The sequence below is a fragment of the Grampus griseus genome, assembly GCF_964374135.1.
Source record: "Grampus griseus genome assembly, chromosome: 17".
Lineage (NCBI taxonomy): Eukaryota > Metazoa > Chordata > Mammalia > Artiodactyla > Delphinidae > Grampus > Grampus griseus.
The window spans coordinates 51589500-51610282 of NC_139011.1; the positions used below are offsets into that span (position 1 = coordinate 51589500).

Here is a 20783-nt window from a genome sequence, read left to right on the forward strand (position 1 = left end):
AATTATACATTATATTATACATTCTTTATACATTCTTTAATTATACATTAATTCAAGCTAGTAAATAAAATGAGAGCTTTCCCTAAAATTCTCTGGTAATAATCTTGGTCATTTTTATGTATTGCTTTATATTATTTGAATCATGAATAAAATAATATACTAGTAATCAAAATAATATTATTGCAAAATTATATCATTTTGATCATTGCAAAAGTATATCATTTATATATATGTAGATTAAATGTAAAATTATTTAAATTAGGTTGTTGGTACTCTGTGATAAAGATTAACCTGAACTCAATTTATTTGCCTTTCTGGTTAAAAGATATATCTTAAAAGAGACTCCTTATAAAAATACATTCAACACTGCAAATAAAATAAATCAAGACTGAGAAAATTGAGACAGAGGGAAAATGAGGATAGGAAAAGGGGATGATGTCAGAAGTGAGATGAGTACACTGAAAGCATATCAACTGTTCCTGTATCTGCTGAAGATGGGACACAAATTTAGCCCAAAGCTTTCTAGTAGTCAACACAAGGAAGGATCAATGATTCATTTAATGGGTCACAGTAACCTCGAAATGAAAACAAAGTACTCATTCAGGAAAAGACCTATTACTGGCACTATAACCATAAAAACATTTCCCATGTGTCTTAATAAAAGCAATATTAGAAATTACAACCATACCTACATCCTTCCAATATAGTACAGTCAGAAGTGCTCTGACATTTCTAGTAATAACATTCTCAACTTAGGCTGTTCTATGACACAGAACACAATTCAGCAAAGCCAAAGCAATCTAATTTGGATGGACACAACTATCATGTGACATGGCTTAACCCAACAATCCACTGCAGAGTTTCTAAAGTAGTAAGTTTCACATTTTCACTTTACTTTAGGAGCTGTCCTGTGTGCCCATGTGAGTGCTCATGAATATACATGGGCACATAGATAAAAGGAGATCCACTACCACTTCCAACCAAAAATTTAATAATTTGCTCCAGCTTTATATATTGTGGCATAATATGTAGAAGAGGTTTGAAATTTGTTTGTTGGTTTGTTTCTAAAGGACAGTTTGAAAACTTCCAGATCTAAGCAAAGAGTTAGACTGAATATTGTTTAGGAAAACCTCAATCACTGATTCTCAAATGAGTGAGAATAAGTGAGGGTTACTTCCATGTTATGTTTCCTGACAGCTTTTTGTAATATTACTATTTTATTTTTTCTTGTCCAGTACAAAACCAGTTATTTTAAGAGTTAGTGGAACTAAAAGATGATCAACACCACCATATTTTTTAAAGGTAATGGTGCTGACAAGGAACACATATGCTTGAAGAGACAACCTGGATTAGCCTAATGGTATTTTTTTGTGTGTGTGGTACTCGGGCCTCTCACTGTTGTGGCCTCTCCCGTTGCGGAGCACAGGCTCCGGACGCACAGGCTCAGCTGCCATGGCTCACGGGCCCAGCCGATCCGCGGCATGTGGTATCTTCCTGGACCGGGGTACGAACCCGTGTCCCCTGTATCAGCAGGTGGACTCTCAACCACTGCGCCACCAGGGAAGCCCCCTAATGGTCTTTTTAAAGAAGTTTGTTTTTTATTTCAGGACTAAACAACAAAGTATAAAAAATACATGTTTTTGGATTAATGCCAGGTAAATGTCTACAAGCTTGAAAGGAACTGCAATGCAATCCTTTATGAAACTAAAAATGCAGGTGTCTGACATACATTTCAAAAATTCTGAATTAGAAATTGCAGAATAAGAGGAGAGTAAATATAACTACTCAAAAATTTCCACAAGTAATCCTATTATGTATTCCAGGTTGAGAATCACAAACTTGTTCCAAGTATATTAAATAGAAATATTACAAAAACTAAAATAATTCCTTTCTTCATTTTTAAAGTTCTGCCCATTTTGTAGCTGGTCCCCCAGTCAAATGCCGAAAAGAAGCTGGAAAAGATTCATAAAGCACATACATTGTGGGGTAAAGAAATATTACACCTACAAACCTTCATTTTGCTATCACATTGCCTTTTCTATCTTTGAATATCAACCACTAAGGTAAGTGAGAAATGCCAGGAGCAGAGATTTGGGACTTCAAGCATTCTTGTGGCTTTGTGTGTCTGCTTCACCACTGCTATGCTCCTGATTGCAGTGGTGTACCACTGGGCAGAATATTACATACACAATACGTTTTCAGTCAGGTTAAAAAGGGAAACATTGAAACAAGCATTAAAGACTGACTTTTCTAGAGACTATTTAATTAATACTTTCTTGTACAACACAAATATATTTTTTACATAGATTTTCAGAATATTTCAGAAAGTATGTTCACTGACAGGTGAACCTAAGGAGTAAGGAAGTACTGAATAAACAAGAACTTCATAATTTTCCTTCTGATTTCCCATTTACCACATCTTCTAAATTTCTAGAGTGAAATTTTTGATTTTTATCTTTAAAAATTAAATCTTTTCTGCTCTATCACAAACCTGATTTAGCCCAAGAGTAGTAACAGAATAGCTTTTTTTTTTTTTTTTTTTTTTGCGGTATGCGGGCCTCTCACTGCTGTGGCCTCTCCGGTTGTGGAGCACAGGCTCCGGACGTGCATGGCTCACAGGCCCAGCCGCTCCACGGCATGTGGGATCTTCTCGGACCAGGGCACGAACCCGTGTCCCCTGCATTGGCAGGCGGACTCTCAACCACTGCGCCACCAGGGAAGCCCCCAGAATAGCTTTTCACCAGCTATAAAGTGTCTCTGACTATATTTTTCCATTTTAAAAATACCTAGTTTTATTATTCCTAATATGTTTCACTGAATGTAACATTCTATACTGAGGGTAAAACTTGTCATTAGTTTGGTCTATTATTGAATTGGACTCACAATATTTTAAATGTTTCTCTTTATTCTCTCTGTTCCTTCTGCTCTTTTTTCAGCCTGTGCGAGTCAACTCTAGTTCGAAGTAATGTCTCTCTAGTCCTTCTGTATTTAAAACTCTTTTTGTGCATTCTGTCAGTTATTCTCATGTAACTACCAGACTTCCATTGTTCTCCACGGGCTTCATTTATTTATCAAATCATGGTCAAGTACCTTGCTTGAAGTCTAGCCTTTCCACAAAGAATAAAGTGAGAGAAAAGGAATGTCTGCTTCACTCACGTGGTATAATCTTAGAATATAAATGTTTAAAAGGTAGGATAGTTAATTATCATAAGTAAAGATATTCCTATGGTGGAAAACACTTGGGTGCAAGGGAGACTCAATTTGAATGACTCCAGATATTATGGGTTGATAGGCATTCGAACCGTTCATTGGGAAAAAATACTGTCAAACACTTGCTTAAAAAGGTACTATGAATTAGTCATATCCCTGAGATTGAAAACCATAGAAAAGTGGTAGAGCCAAAGAAAATATGGGAATAAAATTAACACAGGGCAAGTGCTTTGTTTCATATTTTTTAGCAAAAATATATGCAGAACTTCTGCTTCTGGGTATAGTGGATTACTTTGTGGTTGACCATTGTTCCTGCTGAGCACAATTAGAAAATCTGGGGAAAATTATTTTTTTAAAGGCTTCAGATATCTGCTAATCCCTTGAAGACATAAAGATCTGATAATCTGGAGTTGAACTCTCAATGTGGAGCTGATTTTACTACTTTGGGGTCATTTACTGGTACTGCTTGAGAAATTTACCTGGATAGAAGGTCATTGCCTCCCAGTAACGAGAAATTATCTGAGCTTTTGGTGATCTCTTGTGTCTATAGTGACAAAAATGAAGACTTTTGGGCCCTAAAACACAAGGTAAATTGTCACCCTCGAATCTGTGCCAGGCAAAAACCTGAAAACTTTAGCCAAAATCATTGGAAAAAGCTGGGTTTTCAGTATCCTTTCCTAAATAGACAAAAATTAAGCTCAGGAACTGTCAGGGAAGGACCCACGTGATGTTTTCAAATTCCATTGAAAACCCTGGAGAACGACAGGGATTCAATAGTAGACTGAGCTTTACCAAAAGTGTGATGCAGCCTCAATTCTCTGATTGGTTAAAGTGTTGAAACCCTTATTCCATCCGCCCAGTGAAGAAATGAAGATATCACCTGAAGTCTGAAAAATATTTGTACAAAATATCCAGCATTAAATTGAAAATTCCCAAGAATGGCAACCAGAAAGACAATGTGACTGATAACCAAGAAAAAATAAAAAGAATTACATGATCTAGACTGACCGATTATTCTGATGTCAAGTTCAGAGATCAGGCCTTCAATTTAACTTTGACAGTTCCGTGTGTGTGTGTGTGTGTTGTGTGGATCCTTTAGAATTTTCTACATATGAGCTCATGTCATCTACAAACAGATAATTTTACATTTTCCTTTTCAATCTGGATGCTTTCTATTTCTTTTTCTTGCCTAATTATCCTGGCTGGATTTTCCAGTTCTACACTGAATAAAAGTGGTGTGATGGGCATTCTTGCCTTTGTTCTTATCTTAGAGGAAAAGCTTTTGGTTTTTCAACATTGAGTATGAGATTAGCTGTGAGCTTGCCATGCCCCTTATTATGTTGAGGTACATTCCTACTACACTTAGTTTGTTGAGAGTTTTTATCATGAAAGAGTAATAAATTTTATCAAATGCTTTTTCTGCATATGTTGATATAATCATGTGATTTTTATCTGTCATTCTATACATTTGGTGTATCACATTAATTAATTTGCTTATGTTGAACCATCCTTGCAGTTTAGGAATTAACCCCACTTGATCATGATGTATAATCCTTCTAATGAACTGCTAAATTTGGTTTGCTAGTATTTTGTGAGGAGTTTTGATTCTGTGTTCTCAAAGGATATTGGGCTATAGTTTTCTTGTAGTGATTTATCTGGTTTTAAAGTTGCAGGATACAAAATCAACATCAGTTGTATTTCTATACACTAACAACAAGCTACCTAAATTGGAAATTAAGAAAATAATCCCATTTACCATAGCATCAAAAATAATAAAATACTTAGGAATAAACTTAACCAAGGTGGTAAAAGGCTTCACTGAAAACTACAAAACATTGATAAAAGAAATTAAATAAGTCACTAATAAATGGATAGACATCCTGTGTTCATGGATTGGAAAAATTAATGTTGTTAAAATATCCATAAGTAATCTACAGACTCAATGTAATCCATATCAAAACCCCAATGGTATTTTTTACAGAAGTAGGAAAAACAATCCTAAAATTCATATGGAACCACAAAGTCCCCAAATAGCTAAAGCAATCTTGAGAAAGAAGAACAAAGCTGGAGTCATCACACTTCCTCATTTCAAATTACAAATCTACAGTAATTAAAACAGTATGGCACTAGTCTAAAAGCAGACATACAGACCAATGGAAGAAAATAGAGATCTCAGAAATAATCCACACATATATGGTCAACTGAGTTTCAATGAGATGCCAGGAATGTACAATAAGGAAAACATCATCTCTTCAACAATTGGTATTGGGAAAACTGAATATACACATGCAAAAGATTGAAATTGAACCTTTATCTTACACCATAAATTTAAAAAATTCAATTCAAAATATATAAATGTAAGACTTGAAACTTTAAAACTCCAGAAGAAAATATAGGAGAAAAGTTATGTGGCATTGGCCTGGGCAATGATTTCTTGGAAATGACACCAAAAGCACAAACAATAAAAGCAAAAACAGACAAGTGAGACTACCTGAAACTAAAAAACTTCTTTGCAACAAAGGAAAAAAATCAACAAAGTGAAAAGATAAGATGACCTACAGAATGGGAGAAAATATTGGCTAGCCATATATCTGATATGGGGTTAATATCCAAAATATATTAGAAGGAACTCATTCCTAATTCAATAGCAAAAAAAAAAAAAAATCCCTAAATAAACTGATTTAAAAATGGGCAGGGCTTCCCTGGTGGCGCAGTGGTTGAGAGTCCGCCTGCCGATGCAGGGGACACGGGTTCGTGCTCCGGTCCGGGAAGATCTCACATGCCGCGGAGTGGCTGGGCCCGTGAGCCATGACCGCTGAGCCTGCGCGTCCGGAGCCTGTGCTCCACAACGGGAGAAGCCACAACAGTGAGAGGCCCGCGTACCGAGAAAAAACAAAAAAAAATGGGCAAACATAAATCACAATCTTACTGAACTATTTTGTTGTTAGTATGCCCCCCCACACACACACATATACGTAAATTCTTAGTTAATAAGACAAACATTTTCTACCCAGTCTATCAAGAGCAACTTACATTCAGAGTAAGTGAAATTTGAATATTCTAAATTACAGATCTCATCTTATATATGATTAAATTCATAATTTTTCAAAAAGAAAAATTGTTAACATATTGTTTAAAATTTGTTGCATTACTATTATTTGTTTCTGAAGACAACAGTGATAGAAATCTAATGATTATATATCCAGATAAATGCCCATGCTTATAATGAAGAGACTTTTAGTTCCTTTAAAGGTAAAATAATTGTTTTTTGGACTAGGCCACAGAATTAAGATGACAAATGGAATGGAAAGTATCAGAATAAGGTATATATAATGTGATGTCACTGTGATTCGACCACCTTAAGAAGTGAACCTGTGGCAAATAGTATAACTCCAGTACCAAGACTAAATGACAAAATGACATTTGTACGGTCTACCACAGATTCAGGCATGAGGTCCCTGAAGAAACCATAACCAGATCTGAGAGGCCTGCTATTGCAGCATCCAGTTCATTTTAAGGAATGGAATAATTAGTCACTAAATAAACGTTCTGGTTTAAAAAACAAAACAAAAAATGGAAAACAACTTAGACATATTTCCAAAGAAAACATACATATGGCCAATAGGTACATGAAAAGGTGCTGAACATCATTAACCATCAAGGAAATGCAAATTAAAACCACACTGAGATTTCACTTCACACCTGTTAAGATGGCTATTAACAAAAAACAAAGGCTAGCTGTTGGTGAACGTGTGGAGAAATTAGAACTCTTGTACACTGTTGGTAGGAATGTAAATTGGTACAGCCACTATGGAAATCAGTATGGAGGTTCCTCAATAATTAAAATAGAACTACCATATGATCCAGCAATGCCATTTATGGGCATACAGTCAAAATAATTAAAATCAGGAGATCAAAGTAATATCTTCAGTCCCATGTTACTGAAGCATTATTCACAATAGTTAAGCTATGGACATAACCTAAATGTCCATCAACATTTAGGTAAAGAAATATGGTATTCTAGCTTAAAAAAGAAGACAATTCTGCCATATGCAGCAACATGGATGAACTGGAGGAAATTATGTTAAGTGAAATAAGCCAGTTACAGAAGGAAAAATACACATGATTCCACTTATATGAAGTATGTAAAACAGTCAAACTCATAGAATAGAGAGTAGAATGTGGAGTTGCTGTTCAATAGGTGTTAAGTTTCAGTTATACAGATAAATAAGTTCTAGAGATCTACTGTATGACATTGTGTCTATAGTTAACAGTACCATATAGGCACTTAGAAATTTGTTTAGAGGGTAAATCTATGTGAAGTGATCTTAACATAGTAAAAGAAAATCACTTTGACAAATATGTTCAAGAAAATAGTGGAAAAAGATGAATTAAAAGGATGAAAAATTGTAGATATCATCTGATAATTGGAATCTATATAATTGGAAATTAAGATGTCAACAAATTTAACAGCACATTAAAGAGTAGAAGACAGAATTGGTGTACTGGAAAGAAGAACAATTGAAAGTATGCACACTGAAGCAGAGATAAAAAGAAATATAAATAAGTAAAAATGTAGGAAAAAGACACATAGAGTGAAAATTTCTCACATATATTTAAATGGAGTCTGAGATGGAGAGAAAAAAGAATGAGGCAAAATCATTATTTGAAATAATCCTAGCTGAATTTTCCAAATCTAATGAAAGATGTGAACCTGTAGATTGAAAAAGCTCTAACACTGAAACAGAATAAAAAGAAATAAAATGAAAACCAGAGGTAGGCACATCAAAATAGGATTACTGAAAAACAAAGACAACTAGGAAACCTCAAAATCCAAGCAGGTTATTTTTTGTATATCGATAAGTCAATTTTATTATAAAATTTAAATGGAAATTCAAAGAGGAAGAGAATTGATAAGGCAATCATGAAGAAGAACAGGGTAGAAGGATTTAATCTGCAAAAAGCCCAAAATTTATGTATAATTCTCAAAAATTAAGCCATTGTAGCACTAGTTTGGGAATAAACAATATGTTATATTAAAAAATAGAGACTACATGAATAGACTCATGCATATATAGTCACCTGATTCATATCAATGGTGGCAATGCAGTTCAGTGGATAAAGGATGGTCTTTCCATTACATGGAACTGGCATAATTGGATATCCATATGCAAAAAACAAAAACAAAAAACTTGATCTTAAATTCATACCATTCTCAAAAGCCAACTTCATGTTAATTGTGAAAATTAAAACAAGAGAGGTTTTTAGAAGTAAACACAGGAGAATTAAACACAGTTTGAGTAGATGAGTGGGGAGGAAGGTCCAAGATGAATATTGAAGGCGGCTCTTTGTGGCACCATGCATGAGAATTTGGCTTTGTTGAAACTTCCAGTAATTATACAGACACTACTGAGCTGCGTCTGAAACGCCTCATTTTTACAAACTAGTCAAAATAGTTCTGTGACTGCGGAAAAATGCTGATCAGCATGAAAAAAATACATAGAGAATACAGGTGTTTTACTCAGATATGTATTCTGCTCATATAGTTTTGATTCTGCCAGAATTAGTTAACAAAAGAATTCTAGCTTGTGAAAAGCACCAGAATAGATGCCCCTGAAGGAGGCAAAATGTGAAGCAGCTTTAGAATCATCACAAAACCACATAGTGACATACACAGAATTAAAAATGAACACTTGTATGATTATTAGCACATTTGGAAAATAAAGTGTGCTTTATTTTTCTGTGTTACATGGTTTAACACGTGGTTGGCTTTGTAGGCAGCATCTGTTCTTGCTCCCACTAAACTGGAAGTTGGAGTTTGCAACTGAGTGTTAAAAAAAATCAAAATCATTAGTGAGCAGTTGAAGATATTTGAGGGAAAACAGAACTTTTACTTTAAACCTGCCACTGTAAACAACTTAGTTTATTTATAAAGTGTATTTTCTTCTAAGTCTCTCTTTGGCCACACTTCCAACCTAGGATTTTCTCCTTGCCACACTTTGCTTTTTCTGCTGTCTTTTCCTCTGACACATCACATTCCCCTTTATGCTCAGATCCCCAGGATGCATGGTCTACATCTCTGCTCACAGGGCTGGCCTTTCCAGCCAGTTCACCAACCCTTCCCAGCACTTCCTATATCCACTAACCCTGATGAATAACAAACATTCTTTCTTTCTCATTTATATATTTCTTACAGAAAAATATTTGCATCCCCCCCACCAAAAAAAAAAAAAATTTTCTCAACGAGAAGACAACACCAGGATTTACTTGCTATTTCCAGGGCTCCATTGATTATTTGCTTAAATTCCTCTCCCAACCAAGAGGTAACAGAGCCTTCTCAGCATCCTCTTTTGGGGTAGTGTTTCCTATCCCAGTCTGATGACTTAGCTGTGAAAAAATTTTCTTCTTTTGAGTCTAAGGGCAAGTTCCAGAAGCCAATTTCTTCCTGTTCTCCAACACATATGACCTCAGGCAGCTGAGCCACATGTTAGTAATCTGCAGATGGGTCAATTTGAACTGACAATTGAAGTTTCAAGTCTGCTATTTCTTTTTATCTACTGAGGGCAGGCATTCATACCTTTAGTCTTCTTCCTTCTGAAACAGCTTTACTAAGAGACAGTTATACAGGGAAAAGTTTGTTTTTTTAATAACTTCAAGATCTTTCCAGGAAAGCTAATTTATAAATTGCTCTTAAAGTAACTATTTCTGGGTAGTTCCAGTGTTTTCTCCACATCATATTTCAGAAGGCTTATTACAAAGTCTCTTGAGTCTTTAAAATATGTGTAAAAGTATTTTATTACTTGCCTTTTTGACTTATGATCAGAATCCTGTCATCTTAATCCCAGCTACTTTCCACTTTATCATATAATGCCACCAAAACAGAGACATGTCCACCTTATATAAGTCCTAGCACTGGTCTTACAAATGATTTTGTAAACTCTTTCATTTGTCTACTTTATACCTGCTCCTCCTGAGAGTTTCAGTGGCATATTCTAGGCACAAATCAAAATATTTTTCTCATGTAACTGGCATTACATTCCCAATACATTTCTCTATTTTCTGGCTGTTTTTGACGTAAACAAATCATTATAATACTTGATTGATGACCAAATCACCAATAATGTACTTTCTCTAGGGAATTCCACCTCTACGGGTGACATCTGCCATGGACATCTTATAACAATCTTGTAAATGCTTTAATACCTTAAGATTTGGTTAACTGGCATGGCTCAATTATATATCCATTACTAGCCTAAAACTTCAGAATGATGTTTCTTAATTCTCTCACTCAAATACACAGAATGGTTCGTGTATTTAGCACTTTATTTGAATCTTTCACTATTAAACTGTGCACAATGTTCATCTCATAATGTCCATCTTCTATTCAGTCATATGCCAATTACCATCATGGTCTGTGTCATTTGTCAGCCATAGTGAAGAAACACTCTTGTCTCACTTTCATCATGATGATTTAATCCAAAACACAGCTGAGAGCTGCACCTTAATTCATAAATCCCAGATGAATTTTCAAAATATAACCCAGATGTTATCCCCTTTGGGAAACTTCTATTCTCACCACACTTTAGTCTTAAAAGAGTATTCAATGTGTGCTCAAATTCAACCATAAGGAAACACTGAAATCATTAGAATGAGTTAAATGGATTTCACTAAGGGTTTTGTGGGGGAGATGGAGGGGAGGGCTAGCATTGAGCACCACACTATAAACAAGTTAGTCTTTAAAAATCCCTTTAGGGAATTTCTGGTCCTCAAAAATCCTATTTGGTTAAAATGCCAATCTGTTTCCTTTTCCCTTTGACTTCTCCACCATTTTCTCATATCACACATCATAGTCTGCCACTTTTACAAATACCCACTCCAGACATGTGGACTTGGGTTCTCCCTTCCTTTCATGTAGAGAAATATCATCGGCCATCTGGCCTTCTCCAGACATCTCTATAATGTTATTGATTTAAACTTTCTCCATATTCTTCATTATATCATAAACTTGTTCAAGTTTTTTTCATTTCTTGTATAAGTTACTAAATATTCTAGCATGCAAAAACTAAATATTTTAAATTGTCTAATTTATAATGGCCCTCTATGCATTCTATAGCACATTGTAAATGTAAGTTTTATGGAGATTGGTATAAGGTGTATTTATTGCAACTATATTTTGTTTACAAGAAAAGAATATGCTCAAACTAAAACTAAAATGGCCTACAGCTTTTGAAATATCTGTTTAAATGTTTGTACTGCTCTTGAAAAATGTGAAACTTTTAAATTCTTTTATTGTCTTAAAAAGACTTAACTTGAGATCTACCCATTTAACAGATTTTTAAGTATGTAATACTGTAGTATTATCTACAGGCAGAATGTTGTACAGGTGATCTCTAGAACATATTCATCTTGTGTGGCTGAAATTTTAGCCTAATTAATTAGCAATTTACCTCTTCCCCCAGCCCTGGCAACCACAATTCTATGTTTTGCTCCCACGAGTATAATTTAGATACCTCATGTAAGTGAAATTATGTAGTATTTGTCTTTCTGTGACTGGCTTATTTCACTTAGCCTAAGATCCTCAAAGTTCATCTACGTGTCCATATAGCAGGCATGGAAAAGAATGAAATTGGACCTTTATCTTACACCGTATAAAAAACTCAACTCAAAATGGATTAAAGACTTAAACATAAAATCTGAAACTATAAAACTCCTAGAAGAAAAATAGGTGAAACTTTTTTTTATTTTTATAAGACTGATTACATGGTATACTTCTGTTGAGATACACTGTAAAAGTTTTTGTAGTGTGTTATAAATCTCCACATTATAAAAATATTTCCATAAGTAACATCAAAACACATAAGTAGGTGGTTGGATCATTGTAAGAACTTTTACAAATATCCTATTCCATTATTTTCTAGGGTGGATGATATGAAGTCATTTTTAGTAGCAAGGCAACTAAACATTAAGACATAATAAATGCTTACATTTAATTACCCTGAATAGCGATATTTGTTATAATTTGAAATTTTACTTACATCTGACAGATGGCCAAAAGTTGGTTTAACTGTTTGAAGCATAAGTTGCTTGGTTATTGGGTTTAATGCTAGAGGAAAACCAAACAAAATATTTAGAATATCATCAAAATAAATAAAAAATAAGCAAAAAATGGAGAAGTTGTTAGTATTATCTTTACCAATATTTTGATATAAAAGACAATATTGGATTTTCCCTAATAATAAAATTGACTCACTGGGACTTCTTTTTAACTTCACATTCACAGACAACCATAAGCATGAATTGTTTAATCTAATTTGTACAATGTCTAACTTAATAGTCAGAAATTAGAAATTGTATAGTACTTCACATGTGGCAGATATTATTGGTTGCCTACCCCAAAGCCATTAACTTAGCCCTTGCCAGAATCACTTTCCATGACAGAAGCTAAAAATATCAGACATTTGCTTTTTTATAGGATATGATGCTCTTAAGTTATACCCATGTGACCAAAACTAAAGTAGTCATAATTTATCATCCGAATGGGAGCACATTTGAGAATAAAAGGGAAGTATTCATAATTCTGCTTGGACAGTAGAGCACATCTGAAGTGGAAATGTGCCAGGGGACTTTTGGGAATATCTAGATTCCAGGATATAAAAACAGTCTAGGTTGAGCAACTACCCTTTATGCTTTGGACAAGGCTGTGTTGGATCACAAAGCTTGAAGCAGAATCTTGGATGCATGAAAGGGACTACTGCCAAAACATTGAGGATAGCTGAATGAAAAAACAGAAAGAGCCAGAATCTTTTCTGACGTAGTTGAATAGTTTGCATCTTCTTACACAATAAATAGTTTTATTCTTTTAATTAGTTGTTCTTTTTACTCACATCAAAAGCATCCTAAATAATATATTTATAAATATTAATATGTAGTGAAATTTGGGACCATGGTACTTCATGCACAACCCATTCAACTATTGGACAAACTTGTTTTAATAATTTTTCCTCCTATGGCTTATGTAATCTTTGTATTCTCTTTTATCTTCAATATAGGAATTTATGATGAATCTACTAATTTTTAAGGTAAAATGTCAGTTTCAAAACACACTACATGATATCAATAACCAATCTTATAGTCTACTTAAAATCAATATTAATTTTAAAACTATGATGCAATTTAATATCTTGAAAACTAAACAAATTTGCTCTAAACAACAGAATTTTAAAAGCAGTGGAGTAATTTATAACACATTCATTTGATTGTAATGATTAGAATACACTTTAAGCCAGCTAGAGTAAAAAAGATGTATGCCTAATAAGGACATACAAAATAATATAGCAAGTTCTAAGGACATAGTTAGAATTGAATCTGAGTTCAGAAATATCAGAGAACAAGGGTGCTAGCTTTGTATGTTGGGAATAGCACAATACCTCTCATACCGCTACGTTTGAACCTCCTTACATTATCAGCTGGCTTCCCTCACAGGCTCTTAATGAGGAAACCCAAAATCCAAGTTTACATAATCTTGTAATTCAGGATACTACAAGTTGGCCCTAGTGTTTATGACAGAATTTACTTATTGAGAAGATAATTGGTTTGTCCAAACCTATAAATTTGTTTACATTAGATTAAGAGTCTATCTCTGGTTCAGTTAGAAGAGATTAAGAAACTTTCACTTCTGGGCCTGTGAATGGAACATGAAAATGAAGAGGTCTGATACAAGAAAGAAGTCAAGCAAATTAGAATTTGATAGGGCATATTAAATGCTAGGCACCCCTCAGACAACTGTCATAATATCTAATGCAATCCTCACATAATTTCAATAAGAAAGATTTTCTGGCAACAATTATACAAACGAGAAATTGATGCCTCAGGACAATTAAGCAAGCGTCATTGCCAGAATTTTAGCCAAGGTCTGTCTATCTTGATAAAAAGGTAGAAAAATGGATAATGACTTTATTAGAAGTTACAGATATGGCTATTGATTTTTGTTAACATAAGGCATAAGCCAGAATTGTATGGATTTTTCCTCAATTTTACCAGTGTAAAAGTATAGGAACATCATTTTGTCATAATAGATGTTATACTATTATTCATGTTTTCTTACACCAACCTTAGATTACCCATATCACTATGTTGCTTTTAATAATTTAGAATATCAAGCAGTTTATATCAGAGAAAAGAATATGTATCTAAATTGAAATTAGGAAGCAGTTTGTGGTGTGCCTATAGTATTATCATAACATTTAAACTGTATTGAATTTGAATAACAAAAAAAAGAAAATCTAGGAGAGAGTGTTCATTCAAAAGCAGATTTTATTTGAGATGAGGTTCGTATTTTTTAGTACATTAACAAAATTGTTCAACCATCACTATCGTCTAATGCTGGAATATTTTCATTCCCGAAAACAAATGCTGTACCTAATTGCATTCAGTCCCCATTCCCACCTCCACCTAGACCCTTGGCAACACTAATTTACTTTCTGCCTCTATGGATTTGCCTTTTCTGGATACATCATACAAATGAAATCATACAATATGTAGCTTATTGTGTCTGGCTTTTTTAGTTAGCATAATGTTTTTGAGGTTCACCATGTTGTAGCACAAATTGATACTTCATTACCTTTTATGGTTGAATAAGTCCCTTGTATGGATGTGCCATGTTTCTTTAGTCATTCGTCAGCTGATGTACATTTGTTTCCACTTTGGGGCTAGGAACATTCATGTAAAACTTTTTGTGTGGACATGTTTTCAGTTCTTCTGGGTATATACCTAGAAGTATCATTACTCAGCTATATGAAAGCTCAGTGGTTTACTTTTTGAGAGCTGCCAAACTATTTTCCAATGCACCATTTTACATTCCCATCAGCCATGTATGAGGGTTCCAATTTCTTTACATTCTCATTAACACTTATTATTGCCTGTGCTTTTTATTTTGCCATCTTAGTGGATGGAAGTGACATCACATTTTTTCTGATTAGCATTTCTCCTAATTTGGAGAACGGATATTCAAGATTATTTGCTCACTTTTTAACTGGTTTATTTCAGTTATTTTGGTAGAATTGCAATAATTCTGCATATATCCTGGATACTAGACTGCAATCAGATGTATGATTTGAAAATCACATATCTCTCATTTTGTGAGTGGTCTTCTTAGTTTCTAAATAGTGCCTTTAAGCACACAAAAGTTTTGTCTTCTTTAAAATTTTTTAAGAAGTCAACTTTATCTATCATCTCTTTGGCTTCATGTTCTTTGAAGTATCACATGTAGAAACCATTGCCTAATGCAAGGTCATGAAGATTTACATCTATGTTTTCTTTTAAGAGTTTTATAAATTTAGCTGTTACATTTCAGTATTTGATGCACTTTTAACTTATTTTTTGCATATGGTAGGAGGTAGGGGGGTCCAAACTTATACTTTTGCTTATAGATGTCCAGTTTTCCCAGCACCATTTATTGAAATTGTCTTAGTACTATTGTTGAAAATCAATTAACCATAAATATGTGGGTTTATTTCTGGATTCTTAATTATATTTAATACCTCTAAAATTTATCCCTATGCTACTACTATACAATCATGACTACTGTAGTTTGTGTAGTAAGTTTGGAAATACAGAAGTGTGAGTCCTCCTACTTAGCTCTTCTTTTCTGAGATGCTTTTGACTATTCTATGTTCCCTGTAGTTCCATATTAATTTTAGGATCAGTTTGTTGATTTCTGCAAGAAAAAAAGAGAACTGAGATTTGATAGGGGCTATGTCGAACCTGTACATCAGTTATGTCGAACCTGTAGATCAGTTTGGTGAGTATTGCCATCTTAACAATATTAGGTGTTCCAATCCATGAATACACGGTGCCTTTCATTTATTTAGGCTTTCGTTAAATTTATTTCAATGATGCTTTGTAGTTTTCAGTGTACAAGGCAAACATTTCTTTTATTAAATTTATTCCTGAGTATTTTATTCTTTTTGATGCTATTATACATGGACTTATTTTCTTAGTTTCATTTTCAGGTTGTTTATTGATAGGGCATAGAAATACAGTTGCTTTTTATATACAAATTTTGTATCCTTCTGAACTCATTTATTGACTCTGATAGTTTATTGTGAATTTCTAAGGATTTTCTATATACACAATTAAGTCATCAGCAAAGAGAGATAGGGTTAATTCTTCCATTCCAGTAAGGATATCATCTTTTTTTATTACCTAATTTCCCAACAGATGATCTTCATCAGGATCTGAAAATTCTGTGCTCTGAGACTGCTTCTTTGATAGTGATACCTGCAATTTTACCAGTGTATAAAATTTTAGGAGCGTAAAACAGGACATTTTAAGGCAATCTTCAGAAGTAACCTACGGCCACAAAAGATCCTATGAGGCAGTAGTTCTCAAAGTGTGCTCCTCAGGCCAGCAGTATAAGTATCACCTGGTTCTTTGTTAAAACTACATATTTCTTGGGCCACAGCCCAGACTTACTGAATCAGAAACTCTGAGCTTGAGGACCAATAGTTGATATGCTCTTGGAGTTCCATTAGTGCTCATGGAGAAAACTACTGCTACAGAGAAAACTAATGCCACATACTCCAAAGCAGGTGAAGTTGGTATCCACACGAGACGGCAACTCCTGGGTTGTGCTCAGATCCTTTTGTAGCAATGAATGCCAGTTGTTGCTCACATTGCTTGCCATCTGCAGGTATTACTGGGAACTCAGCAGATCCCTCTCCACTTTGTCTCTCTTGGAGAATCTGACAAGTGGCTTGCTGCTGGAGGAAACAGATCTGCAGCATCAGGCACCCAGGCCCCTGAGGGCTGAGAAAAACCACAGTTCCTTGACACACCTGTAACTCATTTGGGGAGGTGCTGCTTGTGAAGCTCAGCTTTATCATCAAAAACTGGATTCTCCATTCAAAAAATATACTCCCAGCAGCTTGCAAAATGAGATCAAAATCACCGAGTACTACAAGTATTTTCTCATTATAGAAATTACTTTTATAATGAGAAAATACTTGTTTACATTTGTTATAAAGAAGTAGCAGTACATTTTGAAAAATACTAAATGTATAAAGAAAAATACATAATGATGTAATCAGTAATGTTTCTTTAATAGTTACTGTATTATACCTTAAGGTATGATATTATTAGTATGTATCTATGAACTCCTCCTTTCCTAACCTTCTACCCACACATATCTATTACGTATTATTCATTTCCAAGTGTGCACATGGTAGGTTCATTAAAATAGCAAAAAAAAAAAAAAAAAAAAAGAAATCTGACCATTTGACAAACATAGAAATAACATAAGCATTTATACAAGCAGTGGCTAAACTGGTTAGGTTTACCAATTAAAATTCAAGGGTTATAATTAAATTAGAGTATAAAATCCACCAAGGTAAATACCTAAAATTAAAAGATACTAGTTGTTAAAAGTAAAACAATCCTTCAGGTGAATGAAAACTTGAATATTTCAAAATACAGGTATAGGAATTTAAAGTAGCAAGAAACACAAATATGAAAACATAGTGCCTCCTAGTATATTATGAAAGTTCATATTTTTCTTGGGAATTGTAGCATAATGAGGTCTAGATTCAAGTGAGCTTGGAAAATAAATATTTGAACAGAAAACATGCAGATGATTGTTATTCAAAACATCAGAACATAAGCATGTCTTAATAAAATTACTTGTACATTTTAGGCACATCTTTCTCTTTTGTCTAACATTTGAGAGTAGAATCCTAGCCATATTGGTTGGCCAGAAGTGATATGTTGATACTGTATTAACTATTTTGCTTCTGTTATTTTTATATTTTGCAGATGTCACTTCATCCTAGTTTTAATATTTAAAAGGAACATAAAATAACACGATATATCAGAGGAATTGGTATGTTGTAAGAAAACAGTCATTATATTTTTAAAAGAACAAACATGAAAGTAATTTCCTAATTTGCCAAAATGGACAAAATGAAGGATATGGGTATCTCAATTTAAACTGAAAAAACAGTTCAAGTTATTTAAATTTTTTTCCTGAAATTTTTTAATGATAAATCTAAGGTATTGAAGTTACCTCTAACTACAAGTAAAGGGCAATCCAGTGGATTTGTGCCCCAAAGCACTAATGAATGTTGAGGTAATCCTCATAAAATTTCATTCAGTTGCAATAATGAGAGAGAGAAAAAAAAAAACTTTATGTCAAATATTTCCCTATACAATTGAAACCATCTGTTTCTGAAAATTGCATACTGTTTAAACAATATTATTTAGAGTTCTATTCACTTCATGGCCACTCATCTTAGTATTTATGGGAAAATAGTATTTTAATGTCATTAAGATAGCATTTGTCACATTACTGCTGCGGTGGTTTTAATGGGAAAATTCAGCTAATTTACAGGAAATGTCTCAGTACACATAACTTGGTGGGAATTTAGGAAACAGTGATATATATATTACATCAGATATGTATGTAAAAAAATTAAAAATAAAAAATAGAAGATATGAATATCAGGAGAAGGCTAAAAAATTGTCAATAAATTCCCATCAATAAAACTTTAATAAATCAGCTTCCGGTGGGTGGCTTATTATTTACTTTGTGTTTATGAATATATTTTTAAGAACAACTTTTCTAGTTGGTTATAGATCAGCATCTTTGGCAATAGCACAATGTTTGTGAGAATTTTGTACAATAAGCTTTTAAATCTGTGTGTGAATGAAATGCAGATATATTTAATCTCGACTAATCCTGCCTGTGAAATGCCTGAGCTTAGCTATAGAATGAATAAGAGTTGTATTTTTAGTAAATTGAAGGTTTTCTTTTTTTACATCTTTATTGGAGTATAATTGCTTTACAATGGTGTGTTAGTTTCTGCTTTATAACAAAGTGAATCAGTTATACATATACATATGTTCCCATATCTCTTCCCTCTTGCGTCTCCCTCCCTCCCACCCTCCCTATCCCACACCTCCAGGCGGTCACAAAGCACAGAGCTGATCTCCCTGTGCTATGCGGCTGCTTCCCACTAGCTATCTACCTTACGTTTGTTAGTGTATATATGTGCATGCCTCTCTCTCGCTTTGTCACAGCTTACCCTTCCCCCTCCCCATATCCTCAAGTCCCTTCTCTAGTAGGTCTGTGTCTTTATTCCTGTCTTACCCCTAGGTTCTTCATGACATTTTTTTTCTTAAATTCCATACATATGTGTTAGCATACGGTATTTGTTTTTCTCTTTCTGACGTACTTCACTCTGTATGACAGACTCTAGGTCTACCCACCTCATTACAAATAGCTCAATTTTGTTTCTTTTTATGGCTGAGTAATATTCCATTGTATATATGTGCCACATCTTCTTTATCCATTCATTCTATGATGGACACTTAAGTTGTTTCCATCTCCAGGCTATTGTAAATAGAGCTGCAATGAACATTTTGGTACATGACTATTTTTGAATTATGGTTTTCTCAGGGTATATGCCCAGTAGTGGGATTGCTGGGTCATATGGTAGTTCTATTTGTAGTTTTTTAAGGAACCTCCATACTGTTCTCCACAGTGGCTGTATCAATTTACATTCCCACCAGCAGTGCAAGAGTGTTCCCTTTTCTCCACACCCTCTCCAGCATTTATTGTTTCTAGATTTTTTGATGATGGTCATTCTGACTGGTGTGAGATGATATCTCATTGTAGTTTTGATTTGCATTTCTCTAATGATTAATGATGTTGAGCATTCTTTCATGTGTTTGTTGGCAGTCTGTATATCTTCTTTGGAGAAATGAAAGTTAAACATGGAACTATAAGGACTTCTGTTATTTGTTCATTCGGTAAAAATTTTAGCTTCAACTATGTGCCATAAATAAGGATAAATAAAACATAGCTATGACCTTGGATAGACATATACACTAGTGATAGAGAAGTAATTAAAATATTTAAAATAAAATATGAAAAATCTTCTAATAAATACTGGGGGAGAAGAATAGAAAGATTAAAGTAGCCCAAAGCTCTCAGAAAGGATTCAGAAAGGCATTTCAATTAATGGAATCTCAAATATAAGTAGAAGGAGTTAAAATTCTGTTATTTTCTGTATTAGTAAGGCATACACTAAAAGTTCGTGGTCAGTATGGGGCCCTACATTTCAAAATGGGAGTAAACCAGGAAGATATCTGGCAAAGACAATGTTAACTAGAAAAAAAACCCTATTAGGAAAAGTAAAAATAATTGATGCTATTTAGTTAGAAAAGAAAGTTGTGACATCATGAAAATGGAAAGTTAATGTTTCTTCAGATTCTTGTAGAACAGACCATGACAAGCCTATCAAAAATACATTATATTTGGGACTTTGCTTTTGCTTATGATGGACTAGCTTGTGTCAAACCCACTCTACTGACAGGAACAACTAGAAAATCTGGGTAAAATGCATTAAATATCTTTGGAGGCATCAGAAATTACCAAGACAACCAAGATTTGAAGGGAGAAAATCTCAGAGAGAATGGAAAATGCTGAAACTGTGGCTTGGTGCCATTTTTTCTTTCCTGATATCTGCTGATTCCTAAACAGGGGAAAGCTTAGAGATTGAGAATCAACTAGAGGTTGG

General features: G+C 34.0%; 1 protein-coding gene across 1 annotated transcript in view; it reads right to left on the bottom strand.

The window, feature by feature from the left end:
- Positions 1-20783, bottom strand: part of CNBD1 (cyclic nucleotide binding domain containing 1) — a gene marked incomplete at both ends in the record, with an annotated part of 493958 nt that overhangs the window by 39267 nt on the left and 433908 nt on the right. Inside the window, 1 exon segment of the mRNA XM_082674668.1 lies at positions 12246-12313. Within this exon segment, the coding sequence (XP_082530794.1) occupies positions 12246-12313 (68 nt within the window).